Source organism: Leopardus geoffroyi, chromosome D3 (genome assembly GCF_018350155.1).
Source record: "Leopardus geoffroyi isolate Oge1 chromosome D3, O.geoffroyi_Oge1_pat1.0, whole genome shotgun sequence".
Lineage (NCBI taxonomy): Eukaryota > Metazoa > Chordata > Mammalia > Carnivora > Felidae > Leopardus > Leopardus geoffroyi.
Genome location: NC_059339.1, coordinates 6,088,341 through 6,102,127, shown reverse-complemented (window position 1 = coordinate 6,102,127; position 13,787 = coordinate 6,088,341). Strand labels below are relative to the sequence as shown.

The 13,787-nt window shown below is 53.2% G+C and overlaps 1 protein-coding gene across 1 annotated transcript in view; it reads left to right on the top strand.

The window, feature by feature from the left end:
* The window catches only part of DNAH10 (dynein axonemal heavy chain 10), a 147,364-nt gene that overhangs the window by 120,536 nt on the left and 13,041 nt on the right, over window positions 1-13,787 (top strand). Inside the window, exons 57-64 of the mRNA XM_045459666.1 lie at window positions 607-781; window positions 5,999-6,180; window positions 7,148-7,284; window positions 8,434-8,651; window positions 9,687-9,908; window positions 10,159-10,306; window positions 12,099-12,378; window positions 13,049-13,278. Of these exons, the coding sequence (XP_045315622.1) occupies window positions 607-781; window positions 5,999-6,180; window positions 7,148-7,284; window positions 8,434-8,651; window positions 9,687-9,908; window positions 10,159-10,306; window positions 12,099-12,378; window positions 13,049-13,278 (1,592 nt within the window). The remainder of the gene's footprint in view (window positions 1-606; window positions 782-5,998; window positions 6,181-7,147; window positions 7,285-8,433; window positions 8,652-9,686; window positions 9,909-10,158; window positions 10,307-12,098; window positions 12,379-13,048; window positions 13,279-13,787) is intronic.

Genomic DNA, 13,787 nt, shown 5'->3' with positions numbered 1-13,787 from the left:
TTCCCAGGTGGACGTGGACAGTGGGGAGACACTCTTCAACCCAGCACACCTACTGTGAACCAAAGCCTGTTCTAAACATTAGGGTTACAGACCTTGGGGAGATGCTCACGTTCTAGCGAGTGGAAGCAGACAATCAATGAACCGATAATTAGATCAACTTCCAGATTTTGATCAATGTCATGAAGCAAATAAACAGAGAGATGAGGTCTAGGGTGACCGAGGGGGCAGGGCACCTTAGGAGGGGTGGTTCTGAGCTGGGCCTGAATAAATATAAGAAAAGGTGATGAGAAGTACCGGAAAGAGGGAGGGTGGCCCTAGTGTCCTCGGCTAACGCTGGCCACACAGGGTTGGGGGACCGTCCTGTGGGATGGAGTGGTGGGACACGGGTGGGCCAGTCAGAGCAGCTGTCCTGCTGTTGGAGACCCCCTGCCCGGTAAGGTTTCTGTTCCAGCAGGAACACCCGAGGCCGCCATCTTGGACAAAGCTCGTTAGATCCCCTGACAGCCCAGCACCGACCTTGGAGGGCTGCGGGCTGCTTTGTGTCAGTGGTAATGGTCCCCCACCTCCGTGCCCAGTAGTTTCACTAACCTCCCCTTCCTCCTGTAGCTGAGGAGAAGAAGAAGCTTGCAGAGGAAAAAGCCATGGAGATAGAAGAACAAAACAAGATCATTGCGGTGGAGAAGGCCGAGGCCGAGACAGCCCTCGCCGAGGTCATGCCCGTGCTGGAGGCTGCCAAGCTGGAACTGCAGAAGCTGGACAAATCCGATGTGACCGAGATTAGGTAACTGGTGGCAGTTTCCAAGTGTGCTTGGCCGCCCGTGTCAGTCCTGACAGCAACTACAGTAATCACGGCGGTCAGGCATTTGTGGAGCCCCGTCGCGCGCCGGCCACTGTGCTAAGCACTTTCCGTGGTGGGTACCGTTAGTGCTGTTCTTATCCTCATTTTCAGAAGAGGAAAGTGGGGCGCAGGACGCTAAGATGGCTCGCCCCAGGTCCCCCAGCCGGGAGGTAGCGGAGCCTGTTGACTTTGGACCCAGGCTGACTCACAGGAGGGGACTGAGTTCCAGAGCGGGGTGTGTGGGAGGAGGTGGGGTTTGTCCGCCGATGCTTTTTTCGGGAAACACGACACGAGCGTCTGTCTGGGGCGCTTGACGCAGGGGGCCGGAGCCCTGCTGAAAATAGCTTGACAAAGGTGTGCCACAAGCTGAGAGTCGACTGGGGAGGCTCTGATCCAGCTCTAGCCAAATGGGCTTGTGAGGGGTGGGGAGAGGGGCTCTTTATCGTGGCTCCCGGACCTTTGGCGAATCAATTTGTAAAATGCCTGTCCCCCCTGCAGCCCCAGAGGACTTCCAGGGAAAGGGGCCTGGTGTGGGGCTGGTGGGTGAGCTTTCTCCCGCGTTGTGTGGGGCTCCTTAGGGCACCGTTAATGGATCTCGCTCATCAACTCGGCGTGAGACTGAAGGCAGGAAGGAACGCTCCCCCATCTGCCTGCCCCTCTGCTTATGTCACCTGGCCCCACACACATCCCCCCCTGGTCCGGGACCCTCAGCTCTCTCCTCTCTCCCCATCACCTCCTTGCTTTCAGAAAGGGTTGGGGTCTTCTGGTCCCACAGTCAGGTCTCCTGTGAGAGAGACTCCTGTTTCCAAGCCCGTGGTTGACTCTCCGTCTTAGGCTCCCGGCAGAACGATGCTTGTTCTCTGTGCTCGTCTCTCTTCCTTCCTTGTCAAAGGCTGGGCCCTTGGCATTTGTTTGTTAGCGAGACATGTGGACTTGAAACCGAACGTCCAGCTCATTCCAGGGCGGAAACGCATACGAAGCTGAGTTGTAGGACAGACCGTCAGCATACACATTTTCAAGGGAAACAGCCAACGCCGGTTATACAAACGTTGGGCACCACTCCCAGGTCAGCGGCATAAAAACACCGTGAGAGCAGAGAGCCGGGAAGGAGTTTTGAAGGGGATTTGTTTGGAGAGAAGGGGCTGTGAGTCCCCGGCTCGACCCAAGGGCGAGGGGGAGACAGGGCTCCTACAGGACCAAATGGAGAGCTTGTCACGTGCCCCTGGCAGCTGGCGGGGGATGCCCGTATCTCGCCTGAGACAGGTGCGAGATGGTGCTCGAGTCATTTCTGAGAAAGCGCGAGTGGCCTATGACCTGAAGGGACTAGTTTCTGGAAACGTAATTATGGGAGTAGGTAATGTGTTCGTGTATGGCTCTGCCTCTTACGGGGGGGGTGTGACCTCAGGTAAGTCACCTAACCTCTCTGTGCTGCAGTGTCCTCATCTGTAAGACGAGGCTGATAATAATTGTCCCCATGGCCTCAGGGCTGTTGTGAACTATTGTACGAGGAGCTCTCCGGACCACACAGCGGGCGTCAAGTAAGCATTAGCTGGGATGGTCCCAACATCTCAGTGACACGATGTGAAAGCCCCCTCCCAACCACCCCATCAGCTTAGTCCCCCTCCTTTCCCCCCCACCTGCCCCCCAACACAGCAGGTACCCATCGCCTTTTGCTTCTCACATGTCATCCAGAGGGTTTTTGTGCGTGGTCACGGCAACCGGGCGTACAAGTGTCTCTTCAGTTCCTGACTGTAGATTCTACAGGTTGGTGGAACAAGGGATACCTGTGTATTTTCTTCCTTCTCTTTTTGGTGTGTAAACGGTCACATACCGTATGCGTTTTTCTACATCTTGGCTTTTCCACCAAACAGTGCATCTTGGAGATGTTTTGTGTGTCAGTATATGATGAACTTCCCCAATATTTAAAAAAGAGTCCCTCACATTCCTTTGCGTGGTGGCTGTGTTATCATCTCTTTAACCAGCCCCAGTTTCCGAATCTTTAGCTTGTTGCCAGCCTTTTGCCTTTACAAACCGCATGGCAAAGAATAGCACCGACCGCACTTCATTGCACAGCCGGGCAAGTCCGCCACGAGGATACTTTTCCAGAAGCGGAACTGCCGAGTGCAAGGGTGTGTGCGTTTATGATGTCTACAGCTGTTGTTTAGTGCTCTCCCTGGGGTGGAACCGATCTACACTCCACTGACAGTCCATGGGAGTGCCTGCTTTTCCAGAGCCTCACCAACAGAGAGCATCATCACACGTTTGAATTTTTGCTTGTTATGTAGATGAAAAATTGTATTTGTGTAGTTTTAATGTGCATCCCCCTTGTTGTGAGTGAGGCTGGCCTTTTTTCATATGTGAAAGACGTGCGTTAGGTTTGTGTGTATTTCCTTTTCTGTGAACTGTTTATACGCTTTGCCCGCCTATCTGTTGGATTGTTGTTATTGTTACTTTTCTTCTTGTCCGTTTCCAGTGGATTTTTATGTAATAGGGAGGTGAGCTTTTTATCCACGATGTGAGTTGCAGATATCTTCCCCTGTGGTTCATTGGCCATTCGACTTTGCTTGTGAGTTTTGTGTGTGTGTTTGTGTTTGCTGTGCATAAGATTTTTATGTGGCAGATTTTAGCAATGTTTTTGTTTGTGGATCTCGGATATTATGTCATCCTTAAAAGGCCTTAAAAATGAAAGATTGTAAGACAATCTCCCCATGATTTCTTCCTGTGCATTTTCAGTTTAATTCTTTATGGTTCAATAGTTGATCTTTTGGGGATTTTTCCTGGGGTTCAGTGCGAACCCAGTGGATCCAATTTTATTTTTATCCAAATTTATTTTTCCAGAGGACTATAATCTGGCTCTCTTTAGGTCATTTGGATGTCAAGTGTGGTGAGCCAGCACTTACATCTTGACAATTTCATAATCCTTTGATTCTTTAAATAGCACTTTCTTTCTACGAGGCTCAATCCCCTTTGTAGAAATCATCAGATGTTAAGCCAGGAAGATTAGGAGTCATGAAGATTAGAAGCGGACGTTCCTCTGTAGTATAGAAGGCTCCCTTTGTTACCGGCTTGTGGTTTCACTTTTCTTCGTTCCATTCGTTCGGTAGTCTTTGGGTGCCCACCACCCGCCCACCGACCCTGTGCCGGCACTGGGGCTGAGCAGGGTCTTTACTGCATTCAGCTGACACTCTCGGGGAGGCACGGGTGTTTGTGCAGGAATCCCACGTGGACAGTAAGATCACCCAGGAGAAGGTTAGGACGGGGAGATCTTTGCTGCTACGACCACGGATAACGGGGGAACCTGACCTAGTCGGGGCGGGGGGTAGTCAGGGAAAGTATTCCCCAGGAAGTGACATACAAACTGAGACGTGGCTAGAGAATATGGATTCACCGGCTGTAGGATAGAGGCTAGAGGCGGCCGTCTCTGAGACTGGAAGGAGCTTGGCCCGAGGGCAAAACAGAGACAGAGTGTCTGAGTTAGAGTGAGGGAAGGTGGGGAGTCGGGTGGGTGAGGATTCTTTCCCTCCGGGGAGCAGGCATATCATCACCATCTGTCTCTCACCTGTTTCTTTTGTGATAGGAGAAAAGAATCAAATGAAACAGGAATGTTTCTGTTTCCCAGACTGACCACCTCAGGATTACTAACACCTCAGTTATCCTGTGTTAGGACGGCGACGCGTTCTGTATACACAAGGTTCCCGGGACTCGTTCGTAAGCTGACAGCAGAGGGCTTCGCTTTCATAGACTCACAGGGTTTCCGAGTGGGAAGGTCTGGCTCTGTTTCCCCATTTTGCAGATGGGAAAATTGAGAACCCTGGATAGTTTATAACTCGCCCAAGGTCTCGGGATCCTCCACGGAGGCCGGGGCTCTTCCCGTCTTATATCTGAAAGCCTCTCACTGCTTCTGTCCTCTTCTGATTATTCAAAGATCAGTGGCCTGGGCCTGGCCTTCATCAACCGTGAAGGAAACCTTTCAGAAACAGTTGACAGCGTTGCCTGCTTTCGTAAGACCTAGCGGCGGCCTCACTGAACCTTCCCCTGGTGACTCAGGACCATTACTTTAATCATCTGCCTTTGTGCCGGAGTCATTGCCCTGGCTTGTCCTTACCCGGCGTGGCTCCTTCTCTCCGCTCTCGTCTGCAGGCGAGCGGGTGGGGGTCCTGGGGCTGGGAAGGGTGGGGCGTTTGCCCAGTATAGAAAGTCTCCATAGCGCTGTGCTGGCTGCGTTGTTCTCGCTCTCTTGCTCCCTCCCGCCCTCCTTCTCGCCTCTGGGTCACCCTGGCCTCCTGCTGGAATGGCTGGGCTCCTGCCTCACCTCCCCCCCAGGCTGCCCTCTGCCCTTCTGGGGCCTCTGTCATCTCTGCTCTTCTCTCTTTCTTTTCCTTCCCTCCATCACTTTCCTTACGCTTCTGTCTCTCTTCACGGTTTTGGTGTCTGCACAGCTCATCTGGGTCGTAGGTACTTTGCCCAGCAGCAGGCAGCCAAGCGGTCCCCCTGGGTCCGGTGAACGTGCCACCTGTTCCTTCCCAGGTCTTTGTGCTGCTGTGCCGTCCCCTGCTTCTTTGGGTCTCGGTTCCCTGAGGGTTGAGGGCGCTGGACGTCTGAGCGTTGGATCAGCAGAGTGGCGGTCTGGTCTCATCAAAGACAAAGGCAACAGGGGTGACATAGACCGGAAGGAGCCCGGGATGTGGGGACCCCGGACCCCACGGGCTGTGTGAACGTAGGCAGGCTGTGTGAAACGCTGAGTCCTGTTTCTTCGTCTAGTAAATGGATGGCAGTAATGAGAGCGGTTACGCTGTAGAGTCTAAGGAGCCACCCCAGGTGTAATTAGAGGCACAGATTCTCAGGCTCCACCCTGACCTCCTGACTCAGATGCTTGGGGTGGCCCGGGTTTGCATTTTAAACGACACCCGCCCCCGTGATTCTGATGCTGTCAGGTTCCGGGAGCCTGATCTGGCGCCTGATGGAGTAGACCGGTCCCTGACTTGGAGAAGCTCACCCGAGGAGCCCAGGTCGGTGTTGGGATGTGGCTTCCTTGGCTTCCACGCAGTGTCACCTCCAAGAGATGACTCTCGGTCGAGCCACGTTTTCTGGCACTCTCATTCAGGCTAGGTCCCGGCCACATCCTGAGTCTGATTCACATATGTCTTTGTTTCTCACAAGGTCCTTTGCTAAGCCCCCCAAACAGGTGCAGACGGTGTGTGAGTGCATCCTCATCATGAAAGGGTATAAGGAGCTCAACTGGAAAACTGCCAAAGGCATGATGTCTGACCCCAATTTCCTGAGGTCTCTGATGGAGATTGATTTTGATTCCATTACCCAGAGCCAAGTTAAAAATATTAGAGGTGAGCGGAGACGAATGTAGGAATAGCCAGCCAGGCTTGATCCCGGTTTGGCATCTCAGTCTTGGGAGTAGGGATGGAGAGCAAGGAGGGAATTGGCCGGATGACCGTTGCCAGAGGAAGGTGGCAGGAAGGCTGGGCGCCGGATGGGCAGTGGCAGCCGATGCCTGCCGCATGTTGGACGGCAGTCACTCTGGCGTTCCCGTTAGGAAACGGCGCCTTCTTAGGGAACCCAGCCTGGCCTCGTCTTCCGGCATCTTGTCCACCAGGCATGGTGGTGCAAGAGGCGGTCTGACCTTGATCTCTTCCCTTGCGCTTTTTGCCAGTGTACCGTCTGCTGTAGACCCCTGGGAGGTGGGCGGGGAGGGACCGGCACCACCCGCAGCCAACCTCTCTGTCCTCAGTTACCGAATGCCCACGTTCCCTTTGAGCCTGGTTCCTGAACTGCCTAGATGTTTAGCCAGTGGGAACGAGGCTAGTCTTTGCAAAAGGCCACTCAAGTTCGTAGTGCCACTGTTTACCTTCATGGTTTGTTCAGAACGTTATTGTCAGGTGCTTTTTCTCAGCAGCTCAGACACAAAACTAAATGAAACACGAAGGATCACAACAACTGCAAAAACCCAAGGACCTCTCTTTACCTGAATATTGGCTTGGGTGGGTTTCCATTCACGTGAAATTACTCCTGGGGTGAGAGTATAGGTAGAGGGGACGGTGACTCATCATGGCCTACGATTCCCAGCCAGCTGCCTGCTCTGAGCCACTTGGACGCACAGTCGGGGGTCCCCACGGACACCCCGGGTCCTGATGTCACATGGAAGTGCCTGGGCCATAGGATGTCCCGGGTGGCAGTAACACGTACCCCTCCCTCACACCTTAATCATCCACCTACACAAAACTCATTTATTTCCCGTCTTACTTTCCCAAGATGAGTCTTGTCACTCGTCGAAATCATTGCATCTTTGACCATTAGGCCTCTTGAAGACTCTCAACACCACAACTGAAGAAATGGAAGCTGTGAGCAAAGCAGGCTTGGGGATGCTGAAGTTTGTGGAAGCTGTAATGGGCTACTGTGATGTTTTCAGAGAAATCAAGCCCAAAAGAGAGAAGGTATTGTCCACACGTAAGACCTAAACATTGCTGCCAAGGGAGCAATCTGGAGTCGCATTTAATACGTCCATAGCTTTGCCGGAAGCATTCTGACAGGGTTCTGATTTTACATCGCATAAACGTTCCCCTGCCCGCCCCCAGCACTACTAAATGATAACCCTGAATTATAGCTCTCATCCAGATGGCATGAACTGACAGAACCAAAGTCTGGAAGATTTTCAAATTTTGCGTGAAAAGAGTAGGATAAATGGGTAAAAACTGTCCTCTGTGGCTAAAGCAGGATTCTCAGCCTCGGAGCTCTTGACGTTCGGGGCCGGACGCTTCTCCGTGGTGGGGGCCGTCCTGTACACCGTATGATGTTTAGCAGCATCCCTGACCTCCACCCACTGGGTGCCATTGTCCCTACCCCTAAGTTTTGACAACTAAAAACGTCTCCCGACATTGCCATGTGTCCTCTGAGGGGCAAAACCACTGGGTCCGAACGCACAATACAAAGGGAGTTATAAGGTTGATTCGATCATTTTGAGACCTATTTTCTTAAGAATTTTTAAATGTTTATTTTTGGGGGAGAGAGAGAGAGAGAGAGAGACCGAGTGCGAGTGGGGGAGGGGCAGAGAGAGAGGGAGACACAGAGTCTGAAGCAGGCTCCGGGCTCTGAGCCGTCAGCACAGAGCCCGACGTGGGGCTTGAACTCACAAACCGTGAGATCATGACCTGAGCCGAAGTTGGATGCTCAACTGACTGAGCCACTGGGCACCCAGAGACCTATTTTGACGTTGCTTTATAACTCAGAATTTTATTGCTTAGAAAACTTAGAACTGGGCAGAAGATCATTATTGTTTTCACGTGTTCTTTTGAGTTTTTGACTTAGAAGCCCAGTGTCATTTTACTGTGATCTCAGTACACTGGTAAATTAAGCATCTGCTAACTTGGATGAAGACCTGTTTTTCCAATGGGATTAGAGCTTTTGCAGCAAACTGTCGAAGAGGTGACTAAGAAGCCAGGTACCTCAGCAGGACGTACGACGGCCCCAAAGAGTATGAACGGCATTAGAAACACGGTGTGGACGTAAGCCCAGGAGTGAGACTCCTTTGTCCCTGCCTCACTCCGGTCCCTTTCCCCACCGTTCTGTGAACCGTCTTCCCACAGGTGGCCAGGCTGGAGCGGAACTTTTACCTCACTAAACGTGAACTAGAAAAGATCCAGAATGAGTTGGCAGCGATCCAGAGAGAACTGGAGGCTCTGGGGGCCAAATACGAGGCAGCCATTCTGGAAAAGCAAAAGCTGCAGGAAGAAGCCGAGATCATGGAGAGACGGCTGATCGCTGCTGACAAGCTCATCTCGGGGCTGGGGTCTGAGAACATCAGGTCAGCGGCCGACGCGCTGTGCGCTAAGAGCTCTGAGACTCTGGTCCGTGAGCGAACGTCACCCACGGACCGTCTCGCCATGGAGTCTTCACCCCGCGCTGCGTTTTTATCTGAACACCGCGTGGGAAAGTTCCGATGTTACTGTTACCGTGTTTAGGGTGGCTGATGCCATTTTGCGCATTCTGTGGTTTATTAAATAATTATGAAGGGTTAAGGAGGCAGCGCAGCTGTGGAGACAGGGAGGCACCAGTGGCCTCTGGCAAGGCGCCCTCTGTCCTAGAAACGTTTACTTCTTAGTGACCTTTAACTAAGGCACCTAGTGAGCGCCTCCTGGGTGGGTCTGGACGAGGAGTCCGCCTCTGTTGCCGGACAAATCTCTTCTAAGGGCTCTTGTGTCTGGCTCAGTCCTGAGCTTCGGTTTTAAGCAGGTGGGACTGTTTGATGCCTAGGGGCAAGGCCATGTGGCCAGAGCTGGTCCGCTGGTAGTTTCCATTCCAACACCGTAAAAGGGGTATGGAAAACACTAGAAAATACTGTCTGCTTGTAGGAAACAAACCATTTTCAGTATTTCTAAAACCTCGAAGACTTTGGCCATTTACCAGAAGAGGCCAGGTGAAACATCTACTTCCTTTTATCTCGAGTAGAATTTTGTCACCAAGCAGGACCAGAGCTCATGAGTTCTGCTGGGTGTGTCTGTAAGTTATTGATCAAAGCGTTCGGAAACAACGTGATTACTACTTAATAAATAGCTTGGAGACTAGATGCATCCCGCAAATACTTGTCCAGCCCCCCAATTAGATGCTGGGTTCTGCTGAACCCTGCAATTAAACAAAGTCTTCCAAAACGCTGGGCTCACCGGGGTGGGGTGTGGCAAAATGACCTGGCAGTCTTTGTTTCTAAAAGGAGAGAATATCTCCAAAGACGTTTCCTTCTGGCTCGCCCCATTAGCGGCGGCTTAAGGCGGTTCTTCTAGAATGTTCCTTCTGATTGTGCCGGAAGATAACGGCTTACCGCAGCCCCCATCTCCTGTGCCAGGTGGCTGAATGACCTGGACGAGCTGATGCACCGGCGGGTGAAGCTGCTGGGGGACTGCCTGCTTTGCTCGGCTTTCCTGAGCTACGAGGGCGCGTTCACGTGGGAGTTCCGTGACCAGATGGTCAACCAAGTTTGGCAGAGTGACATCCTGGAGCGGGAGATTCCCCTGAGCCAGCCCTTCCGGTTAGAAAACCTGCTCACGGACGATGTTGAGATCAGCAGGTGTGTGTGACCCGGAGCCCGGAGGACGAGGGTGCCTTGGGGTGGGGGTCCACGTGGGTGTCACCCCGGCAGGACACAGCAAGGGGTGCAGTTGACTTGACTGCACAGAAGATCCGGCTTCCTGGACCCTGAGGAGCGTTGAGCAGCCTGTGGATTGGTAGATTGTTCTGGAAGGCCAGTCCTACCACCGTTAGCACTTGGTTACAACTTGCACAAGAAAAATACATTTCCCTGTCACTGTTCCTTCCAGGTGGGGCTCCCAGGGACTGCCCCCCGATGAGCTCTCGGTTCAGAATGGCATCCTTACCACCCGGGCCAGCCGGTTCCCCCTCTGCATCGACCCCCAGCAGCAGGCCCTCAACTGGATAAAGAGAAAAGAGGAGAAAAATAACCTGCGGGTACGGCCGGCCCCTCCCTGGGTGACCCCTGCCCTCCCTGCCTGTTCTCTCCTGCCATCTCTACCGTGACAGCCCCGGGGCCCCCAGCAATGCTGAGCTGAGGCGTCACCGTCCTGAAGCCCTAGCCGAGCCAGCCGCCTCCCTGCCCGCCCACCCCGGCCCGTCTCTGAGCGCTGCACGACCTGCCTGGGGCTCTGCTCGCTTACCTGGGCACGTCTTTCAGCTGCCAGGAGCTCGAAGGTGCACCCTACCCATCCAGGGCTTAGATGCTCATTTTTTTTTTTTTTTTTAATTCTGGAAGGGAGGAACGATATCTCAGTATCTTTTGATTGAGATATAATTCACATACTGTAAAATTCACCCTTTGAAGCATACAGTTCGGTGGTTTTCTGTATATTACCTGCAGAGTTCTACACCAAACACCAGAATCTGTTTTTACCACTACCCCCAAAAGCAATGTTGCATGCTATAGCCACCTACCCACACGCTCCCTCCGCCCCCCGCCCCCCACCCCCCACTCCCTACCCCCTGCCACCACGGATGTCTTTTATAGATTTGCCTCTTGTAGACCTTTCATATCAATGGGATCATATATGTGGACTTTTGTGTCTGGTTTCTTTCCCTCAGTATCATGTTTTCAAGCAGGTGTCCGTGCTTCCTTAGTTTTTATTGATGGATAATACTCCGTTGCCTGGACAGACCACGTCTGACCATCCATTTAATCCATAGATGGACGTCTGGATTGTTTCTGCTTTTTGACTGGCATGAATAATGCTGCTGTGGACATTCGTGTGCAAGTTTTCTTTCTTTTTTTTTTTTGGTGGGCATATGTGTTCAGTTGCCCTGGGTGAAATTGCTGAAATTGAAATTACTTTTTCCTTATTTTTTTTCCCTGGTCCTTGCTCCCAAGTATGTACAGGCTGTTGGGGGGAAGGTCTGCCTCTAAGATACACACATAGCTATGGTGAGACAATTATTATTATTATTATTATTATTATTATTATTATTATTATTTTAATGTTTATTTTTGAGAGAGAGAGAGACAGAGTGTGAGCTGGGCAGGGGCAGAGAGAGAGACACACACAGAATCTGAAGCAGGTTCCAGACTCTGAGCTGTCAGCACAGAGCTTGATGTGGGGCTCAAACCCGTGAATCTGACCTGAGCTTGAAAATGGCCTGAGCCGAAGTTGGATGCTTAACCGACTGAGCCACCCAGGTGCCCCCGAGACAAATATTAATGAGATGCTTCTTGACTTTCCTCTTCCTCCCTCAGCCTGCCGGGGTCCTGAGCCAGCCCCACGTAGCCCCCAGCCCCACCCCTGCCACCATGCTCCCACTTAAAGGTGGGGGGGGGTGATTCCAGCTTAGGGGAGGGGGGGAGGCCAAGTTAGTGAACATAATGAAAGCAGGTGAAGGGAAAAGGAGAGGGAGGCCCCCGGGGGCTAGAAGAGAGGAGGAGTTTTCCCAGACGTTTTGAGGAGAGAGCTAGCAAAGCCGTCATGAGGTTGGAGGGAGGTGAAGCAAAGAGGCGAGTGAAAGAAAGATTTCTGCCGACTCTTCTGCGAGACGGAAGGAGAATCTCTCGCGATCACTTTGGGCTGCTCAGAGCCTGAAGCTAAGGGGTTTCTGGCTTCTGCGGGTCTCACGCTTTGCTTCTGTCCCGTTCTTTCTCCCCTCTGGTTCCCTGCACCCCCCAGGCACCGGCATGTCCCCTCCCCCCTCCGAAGGCCAAGGCGCCCTCCCTGCGCAGTTGCCGAGGGCACAACTCTCAGTGCCTACCTCCGTCTTGCAGGTTGCTTCCTTCAATGACCCCGACTTCCTCAAGCAGCTGGAGATGGCCATAAAGTATGGGACCCCTTTCCTGTTCCATGACGTGGACGAATACATCGATCCAGTGATCGATAACGTCTTAGAAAAGAATATCAAAGTCTCCCAAGGACGGCAGTTTATCATCCTGGGGGATAAGGAGGTGGATTACGACTCAAATTTCAGACTGTACCTAAACACCAAGCTGGCCAATCCCAGATACAGCCCGTCTGTGTTTGGGAAAGCCATGGTCATCAACTACACCGGTAAGGATGTACAGAACCTCAGTGGCGAATTAGGGTGGTTACCACGGAGACCACAACTGGGGACCAGAGCTTTCAGGGGACACCGTTTCGTGAGGTGACCCCAGGTCATTCGCTCCTAGCCAGATCGCAACTGGTCGGTTCTTGGTGATGAAGGTTTGGGCGCCCCTAGGAAGGCAGCGGGGTACGTGTCTTGGGGCGTGCTGAGTCTGGACCACGGGCCCAGGGACCCACACCCGGAGTGGGGCGAGACCCTGTTGTGCTGGGGCCGGAAGTTACTCCGTGTGGCGCACTGAAGTACGCGGCATGATTTTGGATTTCTGTCCTTCCTCTTGGCTGAGTTCTGTCGGGGACCGAGTGCCGTTTCTTCCGTTTTCTAGGGTTGGCCTGCACCTGTGTAAATCGGTTAGTTAGGTTGGGTGTGCTTTCCACTCTGGCCCCCCAGTATTTATTTTGGGACCCCCCCGCCACACACTCTTGTCCCCCGCAGGGTGGGCAGCGTCTCCGTGTCGTTCTGACGGTTTTGACCCGTGGCTTTAGGGTGACGGCAGGGCCGAGTCCTCGAGTTCCCAAGGGGCTGGCTCAGACGCAGCCCCAGCCTGTCCCGGGCGCACGCGCGCAGCAGGCGAGGAGACGGGGTGCCCCCCAGTGACGGCCCCCCTTCGCTCCCCAGTCACATTGAAGGGGCTCGAGGACCAGCTGCTGAGCGTGCTGGTGGCTTACGAGAGGCGCGAGCTGGAGGAGCAGCGGGAGCACCTCATCCAGGAGACGAGTGAGAACAAGAACCTGCTGAAGGATCTGGAAGACTCCCTCCTTCGGGAACTGGCGACCTCCACGGGGAACATGCTGGACAACGTGGAGCTGGTGCAGACCCTGGAGGAGACGAAGTCCAAAGCCTTGGAGGTGCAAACCGCACGGCCAATGCCCTGAGCCGGGGGCGGGGGGGGGGGGGCGGGGGGGGGCGGGTGTGGTCCTGGACGCGCCTCTGGGAGCGCCAAAGGAGAGAGGAGGAAAGGAAAAATGTCTCCAAAGGAGAAAATTGGATTCCATGATCTCAGGGCCTCATTCCCGGGTCTTAGAAGCTGAGGCGGTGGGGGAGGGTGGGGGAGGGGGGATCTCCACCTGTGCTGTCGTCAGATTTGGGCTCCTAGTCGCCTGAGGATTTGCGTGATGAGAACAGGCCACCTCTGCTGGGGTGTGCAATGGGGGAGGGGAGCCCTAGACGTGTTCCCAGGGACCCTTGTGCATCAGGCCAGCCTCTTTCAGTTGACAGTGATAGAAAACCCAGCCCTACTTGGCCTAAGTCAAAAGGGAATTTATTAGCTTAGAAAACAAAGCCCAGGGACGGCTTCAGGCAGGCCTGGATCCAGGACTCCAAACATATCATTAAGACTCAGTTTCTCTCCATTTCT